We start from the raw sequence: 16,639 nt of genomic DNA, 5'->3' as shown, positions 1-16,639 counted from the left end.
GCCCCCCCCCACCTTCCCTCCCCTCCTCCCCTCCCTCCTCCTCCTCCTCCTCTTCCTCCTCCTCCTCCTCCCGCTCCCGCTCCGCCCGCAGCGCCCTTCTCCCGCCGCCGTTACCGGCGCTGCTCCAGGTAGGCCCGACCCCCATCCCGTCTCCTCTCCCCGTTTGCCCGCTTTCCCCCCTCCATCCGCTCCCTTCTCCCGCCGCATCGACGAAGCCTCGGCCTCGCGTACCCCGCTCCGGCCGCTCCCACCGGTACCGAAGGGGGGGGGGCGGGGGGGGGGCCGTGATTTTTTCCTTTTTTTTTGTTTTATTTTGCTTTTTTCCCCACTGTTTCTTTTTTTTTTTCTTTTTTTCCCATTTTTCACTTTTTTTATTGTTATTTTGAATTTTTTTCTCCTCACCGGGCCCGGTTTTGCCGCCATCGCGGGGGGGGTCTGTTCCCCTCCCCCCTCCCAGGCCCGGTTTGCGGCTCCGGTTCCCTCCGGCCTGAGCCGCTCCGGGACTTCCCGGTCCCCCCCCCCCCCCCCCCCCGGCCCGGGCCTGGTTCAGCGCCGCCATCCGGATGTGGCCGCGCTCGGGGCTCGGTTCCGTTCCCTTTCTTCCCCCCCCCCCCCCAGTCCCGGTTCGGAGCCGGGATCGGAGCCGCCTTCCCTCTGCTTCCCCCCGTTATGGTCCCGGGAGCGGGTACGGAGCTGCTCGGGGGCCGTTTTCCCGCAGGGAAGCCGGGATCAGAGCGCCGGCTCCCGCCGCGGCTCCGCTTCCCCCTTTGCCTCCCCCCCCCCCGGCGCTTTGGGATGGGAAGGAAGCGCCGGGATCACCGAGCAATGCCCATGGGCAGCGGGCCGGGAATGGGACCGGGATCCGCGGCTCCCATGCTCCTGAGCAGCCCAGCTCCGACTTCACCTCTTCCTTCCCTCTTCCCCCTATGGCTGCCGGGCTCGGCTCCTGAGAGCCGCTTCCCAAAGTGGGAATTCCGGCCGGGTTTATGGAGGTTGAGCCCCGGTTTGTGCCTGTGGCTCCCTCCTCAATAAGAGCGTTAACCCGGAGCACGATGGGCTGGATCCCGCTGGATCCTTGGGGCTTGGGTAAACAAGGCCTGGAGGAGAAGCCGGGGCTGTAGGAAGTTTAATGGAATTCCCAGTTCAACTGGGGCCCGATCCCTGTGTTTTCCAAGCGGGGGAAGAGGGGGGGGGGGGCACACGTTGGTTGAAACCTGATCGTGTGCTCATGTGGCTTTATCTGCTTGGAGTAAAGCAGCTCGGCCCCGGGGCTGGAAAAGCATTCCCGGCACAGGGAAAAGTTGGGAATTCCGGGTTTCTCGTCCCCAGATGGGGTAAAGCCAGCAGGAAATGGGGGTTTGTTGGTGCAGGGGGAGGAAAACTCCTGGTCTAGATGAAGGGTTTGGAGTTCTTTGGAGCTGGGGAAGCCTCTGGAGGAGGGCAGGGGCTGAGAGGCCCCACTGGAGCTGGATCCGGGTGGAATTGAGGCCGGGAAGATGCCAGGCAGGAGCCGGGATCGCTGTGGATCAGCTCTGCCCATCGCCGCTGGGAGAGGAGCATCCCCACACCCGCCGTGGGGGGGGTGGGTGTTGAGGAAGGAGAAGGAGGCACAGAGAGGCTCCAATCCCATGGGATGGCTCCGGAACGGCAGGGAAGGGTTGGGACGAGCCCTCAATCCACCCCTGTCTTCCCTGTAGCTCCGCTCAGCAGTGACCAAAGCCCGGCTCGAGATGGACACCGGGGTCATTGAAGGAGGTTTAAATGTGACGCTCACCATCCGGCTGCTCATGCACGGGAAGGTACGTGCCTGTGGGATGGGGGAATGCCCCGTCCCGGCCGCCCCGGCACCGAATCCGCCTCGCTTGGACGCCTTGGAGCTGGCTGCGGGCTTGGGAATGTCGGGAATGTGGTCTTGGCACCTGGCTGCCTCCTGGGCAGCTCAGCAGGGCTTGGGGCAGCAATAAAAATCCCGGCTTTGGGAAGCAGGGCAGGAGCTTTGGGAGCATGGAGTTGAGTTGGGGGGGGGGGGGGGCTGAGGTGCTGAGGAACACGTTTGGGCTCCTGAAGGGATTTGTTTAAGCTCGGAACACCCGGAGTTTGGGAAGCACTGAGTAATTCCTGCTTTTGTTTCCATGCCAGGAGGTGGGAAGCATCATTGGGAAGGTAAGTGAGCAGCAAAGCCCCGATCCCTGCCCCCCCGCCTCCTTCCCGGTGCCCCCCCCAGCCCCTGACGCCTTTTCCCTTCTCTCTCCCGGCACAGAAGGGGGAATCCGTGAAGAAGATGCGGGAGGAGGTGAGTCGGGAAATGGGAATCGCGGCGGCGCCGCGCGGGGCAGGCTGGGAAGGGAAGGCAGAGCCGGCGGGAAGCGGGGCCGGAGAAGATGGCTGCCGGGAGGGATCACAGCAGGGAATCCCGAGGGAGGCGAGGCAGGGAGGAGGGATCAGTGAGGGGAATGCTGAGGCGGTGCGAGGAGGAGGGAGCACGGCTGGGGATCCGGAGGGATCCACGCTGAACGGAGCGAGGGAGGGTGGATCAGGGGTGGGAGTCATGAGGGATCCATGCTGAACAGTGAGGGAGGATGGATCAGGGGTGGGAGTCATGAGGGATCCATGCTGAACAGTGAGGGAGGATGGATCAGGGGTGGGAGTCATGAGGGATCCATGCTGAACAGTGAGGGAGGATGGATCAGGGGTGAGAGTCATGAGGGATCCATGCTGAAAAGTGAGGGAGGATGGATCATGGGTGGGAGTCATGAGGGATCCATGCTGAAAAGTGAGGGAGGATGGATCATGGGTGGGAGTCATGAGGGATCCATGCTGAAAAGTGAGGGAGGATGGATCAGGGGTGAGAGTCATGAGGGATCCATGCTGAAAAGTGAGGGAGGATGGATCAGGGGTGAGAGTCATGAGGGATCCATGCTGAAAAGTGAGGGAGGATGGATCATGGGTGTGCATCCTGAGGGATCCATGCTGAGCAGAGGGGAGGATGGATCCATGCTGAATCCAGTGAACAGTGAGGGAGGATAAATCATGGGTGGGCATCCTGAGGGATCCATACTGAACAGTGAGGGAGGGTGGATCATGGGTGGGAGTCATGAGGGATCCATACTGAACAGTGAGGGAGGATGGATCATGGGTGGGCATCCTGAGGGATCCATACTGAACAGTGAGGGAGGATGGATCAGGGGTGGGCATCCTGAGGGATCCATGCTGAACAGAGTGAGGGAGGATGGATCACGGGTGGGCATCCTGAGGGATCCATGCTGAACAGAGCAAGGGAGGATGGATCACGGGTGGGAGTCATGAGGGATCCATGCTGAACAGAGCAAGGGAGGATGGATCACGGGTGGGAGTCATGAGGGATCCATACTGAACAGGGAGGATGGATCAGGGGTGTGCATCCTGAGGGATCCATGCTGAACAGAGCAAGGGAGGATGGATCACGGGTGTGCATCCTGAGAGATCCATGCTGAACAGAGCAAGGGAGGATGGATCATGGGTGGGCATCCTGAGGGATCCATACTGAACAGTGAGGGAGGATGGATCACGGGTGGGCATCCTGAGGGATCCATGCTGAACAGAGCAAGGGAGGATGGATCGGGGTGGGCATCCTGAGGGATCCATACTGAACAGTGAGGGAGGATGGATCATGGGTGGGAGTCATGAGGGATCCATGCTGAACAGAGCAAGGGAGGGTGGATCAGGGGTGGGCATCCTGAGGGATCCATGCTGAACAGTGAGGGAGGATGGATCAGGGGTGAGAGTCATGAGGGATCCATGCTGAGCAGAGTGAGGGAGGATGGATCATGGTGGGCATCCTGAGGGATCCATCCTGAACAGAGCAAGGGAGGATGGATCATGGGTGTGCATCTTGAGGGATCCATGCTGAACAGAGGGAGGATGGATCATGGGTGTGCATCCTGAGGGATCCATGCTGAGCAGAGTGAGGGAGGGTGGATCATGGGTGGGAGTCATGAGGGATCCATGCTGAACAGAGCAAGGGAGGATGGATCATGGTGGGCATCCTGAGGGATCCATGCTGAACAGAGTGAGGGAGGATGGATCATGGGTGGGCATCCTGAGTGTTCCATAGTGAACAGTGAGGGAGGATGGATCACGGGTGGGAGTCATGAGGGATCCATGCTGAACAGTGAGGGAGGATGGATCATGGGTGGGAGTCATGAGGGATCCATACTGAACAGTGAGGGAGGATGGATCATGGGTGGGAGTCATGAGGGATCCATACTGAACAGTGAGGGAGGATGGATCAGGGGTGAGAGTCATGAGGGATCCATGCTGAAAAGTGAGGGAGGATGGATCAGGGGTGAGAGTCATGAGGGATCCATGCTGAACAGTGAGGGAGGATGGATCATGGGTGGGAGTCATGAGGGATCCATGCTGAACAGTGAGGGAGGATGGATCATGGGTGTGCATCCTGAGGGATCCACTCTGAACAGAGCAAGGGAGGATGGATCACGGGTGGGAGTCATGAGGGATCCATACTGAACAGTGAGGGAGGATGGATCATGGGTGGGAGTCATGAGGGATCCATGCTGAACAGAGCAAGGGAGGATGGATCACGGGTGGGAGTCATGAGGGATCCATGCTGAACAGAGCAAGGGAGGATGGATCGCGGGTGGGCATCCTGAGGGATCCATGCTGAACAGAGTGAGGGAGGGTGGATCACGGGTGACAATCCTGAGGGATCCATGCTGAACAGAGTGAGGGAGGATGGATCAGGGGTGGGCATCCTGAGGGATCCATGCTGAACAGAGCAAGAGAGGATAGATCACAGGTGGGAGTCATGAGGGATCCATGCTGAACAGCGAGGGAGGGTGGATCACGGGTGACAATACTGAGGGATCCATGCTGAACAGAGTGAGGGAGGATGGATCACGGGTGACAATACTGAGGGATCCATGCTGAACAGAGCAAGGGAGGATGGATCATGGGTGGGCATCCTGAGGGATCCATGCTGAACAGTGAGGGAGGATGGATCATGGGTGGGCATCCTGAGGGATCCATGCTGAACAGAGCAAGGGAGGATGGATCATGGGTGGGCATCCTGAAGGATCCATGCTGAACAGAGTGAGGGAGGATTTAGCAGTGGCGGGAATCTGGATGGATCCACACTGAACAGAGCAGGGGAGCTTTTAGCACTGTTGAGGGAATCCTGCTGGATGTGGGCTGAACCCAGAGGATTCCTCACTGTGGGAAGCGCTGCGGGCTCCATACCCAACTGAGCGATGGAGGGAGGGTTCTTCTCTGTGGGGACTCCTGATGGATCCCCCCTGCCCCAAGCAAGGGAGGGTCTGTCCCTGGCTGGGAATCCCTTGGGATCCCGGGGTGCTGAGGGCTCCTCTTCCCGCAGAGCGGTGCCCGCATCAACATCTCCGAAGGGAATTGTCCCGAGCGGATCATCACCCTCGCTGGCCCCACCAATGCCATCTTCAAAGCTTTTGCCATGATCATTGACAAACTGGAAGAGGTGAGTGTGCAGCCTCCAGCCCTTCCCTGGATGAGTATCCCCTTGGATCCGCCCCGGAGCACGCAGGAAGCTCATTCCCTAGGGATGAGCAGTGGGATGGGCTCGTTCTGCATGAGCCGCTGTTGTCCCTGTGGGGCCTCATCTTTGCTCTGCTGCCAGCTTGGACCAGGGATGACCCCTCCCTGGGTGCCCTAAGTGGTTGAGGGCTGGGATCCACAGGGATGTTCCTGGCCTGGAAACACCCCAGAGCTCCAGAGGGAGCAGGGCCGGGAATGCCCTGGCTTGGCTCATCCCCTGCGCAGGAGGATGATTCCCTTCCGCTGCACCTCTGCTCCAGCCCTGCCGAGGAGGGGGCCTGGGGGTGCGGAGCTGCGTCGTGCCCCTGCTCCTGTTGAATCGACTTCCAGGAGGGATGCTGGGCCTGGATAACCTGGATCCGGGCGTTAGAGCCTGCTCAGGGTGATGGTATTGAGCTTCCATCCCGCTCCACATCCTTTGGAAGGCGGGAGCGTTCTTGACCTGGGGCTGAGCCCCACAGCCCTCACCTTGCTTCTGGGGGTGAAAACCCTGTTTTCAGTTGGATTTGGGATCCTTCCCAATGGAGGAGGTGGCCCCGGGGCCTCACTGCTGCCCAACAGGAGCTGTTTGTGCTGTATCCCAAGCGCTGGAGATTTCCAAGTGCTCCCGGTCCCATCCCAGCTCCCACATTCCAAGCGCTGCGCTCGGAGTTAAAGCTTTATTTTAGGTCTGAGCCATGGCCTTGTGCCTCCTCCCCCTTCAGCACATGACGGCTGCCACCCGTGCCAGGCCTGTTCTCCCCTGCCTGCTCCTGCTCTGATCCCGGTGCCGGGAATGCGGAGCTCCAGCACAGCCCGTTCCCATGTGGGATGATGGGATGTCCCCCCCCCCCCCCCCATTGCCACTGGGCTGGGGGGAGAAGTTAAACCCCCCCTTTCCACGCAGACAACACAGAACTTGGCTGCTGCATCCATCCTTCCCATGCCATTCCTGGGAACAGGGCCGGGATATGCCCAGGGTCACCTTGACCTGGGCTGTGGTGCCAGGATCATTTCCTCCCCCCCACATCCCTGTGAGTGCCTCCTCTTCCCTCCCGCAGGACATCAGCAGCTCCATGACCAACAGCACGGCCGCCAGCCGGCCCCCGGTCACCCTGCGGCTCGTGGTGCCCGCCAGCCAGTGCGGGTCCCTCATTGGCAAGGGAGGCTGCAAGATCAAGGAGATCCGAGAGGTGCGTGTGGAATTCCAGGGCGCCCCGAGGGATCAATCCATGCCCCAGCCCCAGCCTGGCATCGCTCCTTGGGAGCTCTTTGTATTTTTAGTGCTGGTGAAACCGAGCCTGGGGCAGACCCTCCCCTTCCCAGCACTGGATTCCTGCTCCCTGCTTTCCCAGGGCTCTTGGTTTCTCCCTCTCTCCAGTGTTTTCCCACTTGTTGGAAGGAGGGATCACGCTTCCAGGCCTCAGTGGGTGCCATTTAACCCTGGTCCCTGCCCCCCCTGGGCTGTGATGGGTTAACTCTGCCCTGCTGCACCCAGACCCTCCTCTCCTGCCCCGGGCTCCCAAATAATTTCCAGCTAGGATTAAAGGATTTTGATGCTGGGAGGGGGGGCTGGCTATGTATAACCCTGCTGCAGGCTTTGCTGCTGAGGTCACAGCCCTCCCCAGGCCCTCACAGCCTATTTTTACCTCTGGCCAGAGCACGGGGGCACAGGTCCAGGTGGCCGGGGACATGCTGCCCAACTCCACCGAGCGAGCCATCACCATCGCTGGGATCCCACAGTCCATCATCGAGTGTGTCAAACAGATCTGCGTCGTCATGCTGGAGGTAGGGCCCCCCCTTCCTGCCCTCCCACCTCCCCCTGCCGGAGCTGGCTGTGTCCCGTTGGGAATGCAGGGATCCCTCCTGCCCTCGCTGAGCTGCAGCCCTCCTGGCGAGTGGAAAACGCTGAGGAGGGACAAATGGGGGGGGATAAAGGGATAGTGGGGATTACAGCCTCCTTTCTCCAGGTGAGGCTTAAACCAGTGTTGAGCCAGGCCTCTAGAGCTGCCTGGAGCAGCGGGGTCTTGCTGTCCCTGCTCCTTGGGTGTCCTCCTGCTGTCCCTGACGTCCTCTCTGCTCCTTTGGTGTCCTCCCTCAGTCCCTTGCCCAGCATGGGGAAGGAATGGGGTTGCTCTGCCTCCTCTCAGAGGGCTGATTTTGAACCCAAAGCAGAGCATTGTTGTACACAGCAGCATTCTGCTGTCCCTCGTCAGCCTCTGTGCTCCTTGGGTGTCCTCCTCCTGTCCCTTGTCACCCTCAGTGCTCCTTGGGTGTCCTCCTGCTGTCCCTTGTCACCCTCAGTGCTCCTTGGGTGTCCTCCTGCTGTCCCTCGTCAGCCTCTGTGCTCCTTGGGTGTCCTCCTGCTGTCCCTTGTCACCCTCAGTGCTCCTTGGGTGTCCTCCTGCTGTCCCTCGTCAGCCTCTGTGCTCCTTGGGTGTCCTCCTCCTGTCCCTTGTCACCCTCAGTGCTCCTTGGGTGTCCTCCTGCTGTCCCTTGTCACCCTCAGTACTCCTTGGGTGTCCTCCCTCAGTCCCATGCCCAGCATGGGGAAGGAACGGGGTTGCGCTGCCTCCTCCCAGAGGGCTGGTTTTGAGCCCAAAGCAGAGCTTGAATGGGCAGGGTTCAGCATCCTCTGTACCCTCTCTGCTCCTTGGGTGTCCTCCCTCAGTCCCATTGCCAGCATGGGGCAGGAATGGGATGCTCTGCTCCCTCCCAAAGGGCTGGCTTAAGAACCCGAAGCAGAGCATCTGTGTGCGGGGTACAGTGTCCTGCTGCCCCATGTCACCCTCTTTGGTTCTTGGGTGTCCTCCCTCAGTCCCATTCCCAGCATGGGGAAGGAATGGGGTGGTTTTGCTCCCTCCCAAAGGGCTGATGCTGAGCCCAGAGCCCAGCCATGCTGTGCAGGGCAGGGGGGGCATGGCCGCTGCGGTGCCGCTCTGTGTGACTCTGCTCTCTGCCTGTCCCCAGTCTCCCCCGAAGGGTGTCACCATCCCGTACCGGCCCAAGCCATCCACCTCTCCTGTCATCTTTGCAGGCGGTCAGGTAAGGCCTCTGCTCTGCTCCCGGGGTGTGGGCTGGGATGGGATGGGATGGGACTGGGGGGGTCTCACCGTGGCCAGTGCACGTCGGCTGCTCCACGGGCCTGTCACCCACCGGCCTGAGCCTCCCAGAGCCTGCTCCAGGGAGGGATGAGGGCAGGGGCGGGATGGGGGGGGGGCCCGAAAGGGCTGATGTGGGGGGTAAGAGGAGCTGGCAAAGAGCCCTGCGCTGAGCCAGCCACAGCACCCCAAAGCCCCGCGTGGTGGCAGCAGAGGGGGAATTGGATCAGGCCAAAATTCCAGCGGCCAAATGCAGGCTCTGCCCCATCCCTGGGGCTGGCTCCGAGGCCTCGGTGTGACCTGGTGTGGGTGACCGGCCCTGAGGGGTTTGGGGGGGGGCATGAGGGGGGGGGGTGTTTTGGGGTGCAAAGGCCCCTCGTGTTGTGGGGTCGGGTTTGGGTGCGGAAAGGCTTCGTCTCGCTCGAGGGGAGGGTGCAGATAGGAGTAGGCATCAGGTGAGGTGGGGATGGAGCTGGGCCAGGGAGCCGCTGCTACCTGCACGGGCTCCCTTGGGTCCTGTCTGCTGTAAGGCCCTGACCCCCCCGGCCCTCTTTGGGGTGGGGGGTGCTGCTGGGGGGGGGAGGTCCAGGCTGCTGGGCAAGGCAGGAGGCTCAGGCCCGGGTGTGGGTGATGCACTCCCCACCCTGCAGTTCTCAGGGTTGCCTTAAGGCTTTGGGAGGCACAGACCCCACGGATACTGGTGCAGACGCATCCGCTGGCAGGGAGATCCCTTGGGATGGGCTCCGGCACGGCCTGGAGCCCTGAGCCAGCCCCGGGGGCTGCTATTGGCATTCCAGAGGCAGGGAATGGGGTAGCTGCTGCCGGCCTCCCCCCCCCCCCCACCACCGAGCCAGCCCTGACTCTGCTCCCCCCCAGCCCCTCGCCAGGCTGGTGCCACGCTTGATTTGGGGACCTCCTCGCATTGGCCTCCCCCTCCCCAACCCCGTCACCCTCCCTGCCTCTTCCTCCTCCCCTTCCCGATCCCGGTCAGCCCCTTCCCACCTCTCCGAGAGCTTCTCCTGCCGCTCTGCACCCCGGGGGATGCGCCTGCTCTGGCCGGTACATCCCTGTGTGTGTGTGCCCCCCCCGAGCCCCTTGGCAGGGGGGGTCTGTACCGTGTGTTCCCCCCCCCCGCCTTCCCCATTAGAGCAGTGAGGAGCAGGCTTCCCATGGCCACGCATCTCTTCCCTCCCTTTCCCCCTTGTCTTCTCCCCCCTTTTCCTCCTCTTCCATCCCTGTTCCCCTTCGGCCAGGCCGATGCAGCCGCCCGGGCCCCGCTCCCGGTGGTGTCGCGTCTCTGTCTTTGCAGCTCAGAGCCGTGCTTTTAGAGCAGGTTTAGCCCTCGACCAGCAGAGCTCAAGTGTCGATGTGACTTTGGTGTTAGCGGAAGGTTTCGGATTGACAGCCCTGGAGACTGAAGTCCTCTAATTTATCCACAGGACAGGTACAGCAGCGGCACTGCGAACTACCCCCCCACCGCCCCAACCTTGTGCCTCAACACTGACTTGGAGGGACCACCTCAGGAGGTGAGAGGGGAGTTCAGTCTCCACGGCCTGTTCAATCCTTGGCCTCTCTGAGACTGCCAACAAGGGTGGCATCCCCGTCCCCGTCCCCCAAAAACCCCGTCATCCCGGTGGCTTTTGTGCTGTGGACTCCTGTCCACTGGGAACTGGACTCTGAGCCCACCAACCTCTCCTCACGCAGGCCACCCGGCAGCCACTGCATGGCAACGAACTTGGGCCAATTCCAGCCTGGGCTGCAGTTCTTCCGGTGACCTGGAAGTGAGGCTGTGTACCCCCCTCTCCCCCTCCTCTCCCACCCATCCCCAACCTGCCCGGCCCCCTCCAACCCACCCATAAGACTTAGCCAGCCAGGCCCCAGCCAGTGACTCCTCCTTTCTGGGTAGCTTCAGGAGGCATCTGAAGTCTGTGGCTGTCCCTTAACCTCAAGACATGGAATTGTGGCAGGTCAGGCGCTCAGCCTCGTCCCCCCCGTCCCCCCCCCCCGACCCGAATGCCTCTCTTTTGCCTTGTCTAGCATCAGTAGCCAGCTCCAGCATTGCCTCTAGCTTGCCCGGCGACGTTTCCTAGGTGTGGAAGTGACGAGAGGACTCGGATTGGGAATTTTTTTTTGGAATTGGCATTGGAGGGGGGTTGGTGGGGGGGGTGGAGGTTTCTTTGGGCCGGGCCGAGGAGGGGGCCAGGAGCTAAGCAGGGCTGGTTGGGGTCTTGGAGCTCTTCCCCTGTCGGCGAGGGGGGGGCGCAGGGCTAGAAGCATTGTTGGACTCCACCACACCATAACATCTTCATCAAGATCCCAGCCCGTTGTGTCGTCTTCTCTTTTGATTTTTTTTTAATTTTTTTTTTTGTCTGCCACTTTGCTGTTTTGTTTTTGTTTTTTTTTTTTGTTTTTGGTTTTTTTTTTTTTTTTTTTTTTTTTTGGGGGGGACGGCAACCAAAACTGGCCATTCCCGCCCCAAAACGCCACCTCGAGGCCAATTTGAGGCTAGAAACTGCTTGTTCCAGCATTGATCCGTCCCCTGCCTCTCCCTGCCCCACTTCCCTCGCCCCGGAGAACTCTCCACTTGGCTCTCTGACTTCCTGGCTAGTTGAAATCTGTCTGTCCCTGGGTGGCTGTCCGATGGTTGTTAATAGGACTGTTTTCCTCCTTTTTGTAGGCCTATACCATTCAAGGACAGTATGCCATTCCACAGCCAGATGTAAGTTTTGTTTACAACTTCTTGTCCTAAAATGCACCCCTTTTCCTCCTCCCCCCGTTCCAAAACGTTCTCCGTGCTCTCTCGACTCGAGCCGTTGGGGCTGAATGATCTGAGCTGAGCTTTCCCCCCCAAAAAAGCTCACCCTCCTGCAGCCAGCTTCACCTGGCCTCAGGTCCCTCCTTTTGCCTTCCCTCGCCCCCTTTCTGACACTTTCCTCCCCTCTCCCTGCTCCCAGATGTCATTTTTTTCCCCCCCCTTCCCTCTTCCCAGCTTGGCCATTTCACACCAGCTCCAGCTTCTCCTTTGCCCCCCCCCTCCTTAAACCGGGCACGCAGCCCCTCGGGAGGAAGCCAGACCAGCACCCCATGGGTCACTGTCTTGGTGGCTCTCCCGAGGCACTTGGGGACAAGGAAAAGGGGGGGTTTGGGCCCAGCCCAGGCTGTCCCCAGCCTGCTTGTGGGGGGGGGACCCTTTGGCATTCCCACCGGCGCTGTTGGCCACCACCATCCTCGGCACCATGCTCATCCCGTAGGGCTGATCTCTGCTCCTGGCACCCTTAGAGCAGTCACTGGGGAGGGGGGGGGGTTTGGACACAACCAGGCCAGGGAGGAGAAGGGCTTAGAAAGAAGCTGGGCTATAAAAGAGCTTCTCTGGCGGCTGGACCGAGCCGGTCTCCATCCCCACATCCCCCCCGTCCCCCTCCTCGCTGCTCCCTGCATGGCGCGGGGCAGACCCTGCCCTCTCCTCTCTGCTTCTGTCCCTGAGCTCCTCTCCCGCCTCGCTTCACCAGGGGGTGGGCACAGCCCTCCCCAGCCCACCTTGGCCTGGAGCCTGCCCCCTCCATGGGGCCGGGGAGGGGGGCCCGGTGCCACTGGCAGTGTCTGTGTTGATGTGCGGAGTCCTGTCCCCCTCCCCGCCTCCCCCGGGCTTGGGAAATGGCTAACATCAGCCTTTCTCTCTCTTGTCTTCCCCTCCTCCTCCTCTAGCTGACCAAGCTGCACCAGTTGGCAATGCAACAGTCACCCTTTCCAATGTCTCATGGCAACACTGGATTCAGTGGTATGGAAACTCCTTCTCTCTTACGTGTGCTAAGCGTGGCTCAGGCTCCTCGGCACGGGGCCTCACAAACAGCCCAAAACCAAACGTGCCCCCCCCCTCCTCCATATTCCCCCCCCCCCCCTTCCAGCTCAGCCTGGCCTGGGGGTGACTTTGGTACCGGCCTCTGGGGGGGCCACAGGGGGGTAAGAGGCAGAACACCACCGAGAAGCAACCGCCGAGCAGGCAGGGCCTCCGTGCTGCTGCCCTTCCTCTTCACCCTCATCCTCCACAGCTCTGCCGATTCATTTGGAGCCCCCCCCTCCCCGGACCTGCAGCACCCCCTCATTCCCCTCTGGCTGCTCCAGTCCTGAGCAGGCAACTGTTGAGTTGTGCCCCCCCCATACCCCCCAAAATCTGCTGTAGATCTGCTAAGGTGGCTAAAATACCCACTTGGGGCTCTCAGCTGGAGACGGCCGAAACTCATTGTCCCTTGTATCTTGACAGGCATTGAATCCAGCTCTCCAGAGGTGAAAGGCTATTGGGGTAATGATTGAACACCAAAATGTGTAGTTATTCTCTCGTGTATGGATCCTGCCTGGGGTCTCCTGCTCCCTCTTAAACACCCCCCGCCTTTGTGCACGGATGGGAGGGGAAAAGGGGGGTTCAGGGGAGCTTTAGACGGGCTTGGAAGTACCCCCTGGCAGTGCAGGGACTCAGTGGAGAGCAGCAGGGCTCGGTGGAGGCCTCGAGCCCCCTCCTTTTACCCTCAGCCTTGTGCTGAGGGGGAGCAGTTCCCCCCCACCCCGTGCCCAAGGAGCTGCTGGAGCCATTTGCCTGCACTTACTGCTGGTGGCAAAGGGGGGACACCCAGGTTGTGTCCCCACACTGCTTCCACCCCCCCCCCCATAGCCCTGGGGTGAGGGCTGGAGCCTCCCACCTCTCCCTGTAGCAGGGAATGAGCTGGGAAAGGGGGGAGAAAAAAGTCTTTAAAACCCTTAAGACCCCATTTATGACCCATGTGGAGCTCCACTGGCCGGCGTGGGGCTGTGGTGGTGAGGAGGAGGAGGATGAGGAGGAGGAGCGCAGGGGGTAGCGTAGCCCTTCAAAGCTGGTGATGGAGCAGCACGAGCACATTGCTGGGCGCCTGCCCTGCCTGCGAGGAGCATCTGTGGTGCCATGGAATGAGGGCACAGGGATGCAATGGGGAGAGAGCTGGGGATGGGGACACGACACGGACACGCAGCAGGAGGCGTGGGGAGGGTGCAGTAACTCACAGCTCTGCCCTTGCCCTCCGGTCTTGAATCCACCTCCGAGGGAGCCCCGAGGCCGCAGCAGCCGTGGGTCCGTGGGTGCTGCCCCCCTCAACCTCTGCCGCTTTCTCCCTGTCTCCCGAGCAGGTTTGGATGCCTCCGCTCAAACCACCTCTCACGAACTCACCATTCCAAATGATGTGAGTATCCCGGTGGGATCCAGCCCCCTGCTTCCTCCTTTAGCCATGGGGATCTGCCCTTCCAACGGGGCGGGGGGGGGGAGCTTGTGGCTTCAGCCCTTAGGGTTTCCAGCCACGTTTTAGGGCAGGAAACCCCCTTTGGGAGATGCCTATGGAGCCCAGTGGGGTCCGGGGTGTGGGGGGGAAGAGGGTGTTGGATGCTCTGGGATGCTAACGGGAGCTGCTTCCCCCGCAGTTGATTGGCTGCATCATCGGGCGCCAGGGCGCCAAGATCAACGAGATCCGTCAGATGTCGGGGGCTCAGATCAAGATTGCCAACCCCGTGGAGGGCTCCACCGACCGCCAGGTCACCATCACCGGCTCGGCCGCCAGCATCAGCTTGGCCCAGTATCTAATCAATGTCAGGTGAGCGCCAGCACCGGGCCCGGGGGCCTGGGAGGGACTGGCACCATTGGGGTGACGGTGGGGGGGGATGCGGTGGTCCCAAATCCCTGCTTCTCCTGCTTTTGGTCCCTTTCCCCCCCACTTCCCTCTCGTGCTGTCCCGTTTTTCCTCGTGCTGTCGCTTCCCAGCTTGTGGGAAGCTGGAAGGGCCTGGACCTGCTTGGAATAGGGTCCATAAAGGTGGTTTAGGGCTGTGCTGCTTCCATCCGGTGCTTGTGTGGTGAGGGCTGATCTTTGGTGGGTGATAGAGGAAGGGACCCCCCCCCCCCCCCACCTCCTTGAGCCAGCTCCTGGGCAATCCCAAGCATCCCACTGCGGGATGCCAGGATCCCAGGGTGCTCCCAGCCGTGCCGAGGCCGCGTCCTCCCCTCTTCCCAGCCCCTGGAGCTCTGGATGGAGGCGAAGGGCCCGTGGCAGGGCCGTGCCCCCCCCCGCTCCGTGCTGCCAGCTCCATGCCAGGACCCGCTGGGATTTTCCTCTCCTCCTTTTTTGCCTCGCGTCGATGCCCCCAGCGCCATGGGGGGTCCCTAAGGCGAGGCCGGCCCGACGGGGTCCCCGTTCCCCGCGCTGGGCCCTGTGTGTGCTGTGCTGCTCCCTCCCTGCTGTTGCCCTTCCACCCACCCGTCGATTTTGGGTTTTTTTGTCTTTTTTTTTTGTTCCTTTTCTGCTCTGTTACAGTCTAGAAAGCGCTAAACCCTCCTCCCAGGCAGCCTCCGCCACGGCCCCTGACCACCTCAGCATCAACCTCTCTCAACCCTCCACCCCTTCTTCTTCTTCTTCTTCTTCTTCCTCCTCCTCCACCACCACCACCACCACCACCACCCCCTCGCTCGCCGCAGCGGCGGCCTCCGAAGCACCCGTCAGCCTCCCCAACCCTCTTCCGAGTGCCCCCTGTGTCTCCAGTCTGCTTGGCATGAAACCCGTCCCTCTCCTGGCTCTCAATGTGGTCTCTGCTGCTAAAGGCGCCTCGGCTCCGGCCGTGCCGGGTGCCCCTAACAAACTGAAAGCGGAAAAACAGAGGTTTGCTCCTTACTGAGCCTGCTGGAGCCTTGAGAGCCCCAGCAGCTGGAGAAGCCCGAGGGGAACCCGGGAAAAAGCCCTTTCCCCGCTGCCTTGGGTCCTTTTTGGCTTCTCCTCTTCCTCTTTGGAGCGAGGCCGTGCTCATCCCTCCCCGGGGGTTTTGCCGGGGGAGAGATGATTTCCCCTCCTAGGGAGCCATTAACTCCTCCTGCTCCTGCTGGCTTGTAGCTTTTTTTCCTTACGATTTCCTCTCCTTTCTTCCCAGTTTTTAGTTGCAATCGTGCTTTGTGGAGGGGGGGGTGGGGGGGTGGAGGGAGGGGGTCGTTATGGAATAAACGACTTGGGGCGGGATTTAATCCTCTTGGAATGTCTGTACCCTGTAATAAAGTTGCCACGGTGAGAATCTGCTCTGCTAGATCTGTGCTATGGGAGGGGGGGGGTTGGGAGCCGGGGGGGGAGCCCCCATCGCCCATAGTAGGGTGCTTTCACCCCTAGTGCGGTGCCCCCCCCCCTTTAAATAGCAGGGAGGTGGCTGCTTGGTGCAGGTTTGGGGATGCTGGTGCTGGCCCTGCTTGCTGGGGGGGATCCCCCCCAATTGCATCGTGTGTGCCCCCCCTTAACCCTCTCCATGGGGGGGTTCCAACCCTTTCCCTCCTTCCCCTTGCGCTGCTGCACCCCAGGGTGCTTTGGGTGCCCTCCTCCCGCCCCCTTCCCTCTGGATCCAGCCCACTTGGAGCCCCCCCCTCCTTGTTCCGCTGCCCTCCCTTTGCTGCTTCTGCCTTGTACCCCACTTCCCCCTATGGGGCTCCCCCCCCGCAGGGCACCTCCCTATGGGGCTCCTCCTTCCCTTTCCCCCCCCAGCCCCACTCTGACGCCCTTTTCTTCGTTGCAGGCTCTCCTCGGAGACCGGGGGCATGGGAAGCAGCTAGGGCCCGCCGCGGAGCCCGGCCTCGCACCATCCATCTGTGTAGCCCCTTTAGAGCCAGCCCCAGGTTTCCAGAACCTTAGTTTGGACATTTTTGGGTTTCCGGTTCTCCACCACTCACCAGGTTGAGTTGTTTGGGATTTCTCTTGGTTTCTTGATGATGATTTTTTTTTTTTTTTTTTTTTCTCTTCCTTTATCCCCCATCCCCCTCCCCTCCTTTACCCCCCCCCCCCCCCCCCCCCCCCCCCCCAAAGCATCAGCGTTTTAACTCCTCCGGTCACCCGCTGAGCCCAGATCTTAGTTTTATAAAGCTTCTCTCTCCTCCCAATGCTCCTCTCTTTGGTTTTCCTCCTTTCCCCCCCCCACCCCCGTGTGCCCCGGCGCTGGGGGAGGGGGGGG

General features: G+C 61.1%; 1 protein-coding gene across 13 annotated transcripts; it reads left to right on the top strand.

The window, feature by feature from the left end:
- Window positions 1-16,380, top strand: PCBP2 (poly(rC) binding protein 2). 13 transcript variants are annotated; one of them, XM_057417015.1, is made up of 16 exons: window positions 1-128; window positions 1,698-1,799; window positions 2,140-2,163; window positions 2,261-2,293; window positions 5,372-5,488; window positions 6,606-6,737; window positions 7,204-7,332; window positions 8,515-8,589; window positions 10,085-10,171; window positions 10,350-10,415; window positions 11,323-11,364; window positions 12,351-12,423; window positions 12,907-12,945; window positions 13,800-13,852; window positions 14,088-14,257; window positions 14,974-15,373. In XM_057417015.1, the coding sequence occupies exons 2-16, from the start codon at window positions 1,731-1,733 to the stop codon at window positions 15,329-15,331; spliced, it is 1,467 nt and encodes a 488-aa protein (XP_057272998.1). In that variant the 5' UTR covers window positions 1-128; window positions 1,698-1,730; the 3' UTR covers window positions 15,332-15,373. The 13 variants fall into 13 exon arrangements, with proteins under 13 accessions (XP_057272998.1, XP_057272999.1, XP_057272996.1 ...); XM_057417013.1 differs by lacking the exon at window positions 14,974-15,373 and adding an exon at window positions 16,208-16,380 and having other exon boundaries at window positions 18-128; XM_057417016.1 differs by lacking the exons at window positions 10,350-10,415; window positions 14,974-15,373 and adding an exon at window positions 16,208-16,380 and having other exon boundaries at window positions 6-128.
- The last annotated feature ends 259 nt before the right edge of the window (window positions 16,381-16,639 follow it).

Source organism: Pezoporus wallicus, unplaced genomic scaffold (genome assembly GCF_028554395.1).
Source record: "Pezoporus wallicus isolate ANWC-B61680 ecotype Strahan unplaced genomic scaffold, APGP_CSIRO_Pwel_v1 contig_9675, whole genome shotgun sequence".
NCBI lineage: Eukaryota > Metazoa > Chordata > Aves > Psittaciformes > Psittacidae > Pezoporus > Pezoporus wallicus.
Note: the sequence above shows the minus strand (reverse complement) of the source record. Positions and strands in the feature narration are given on the sequence as shown.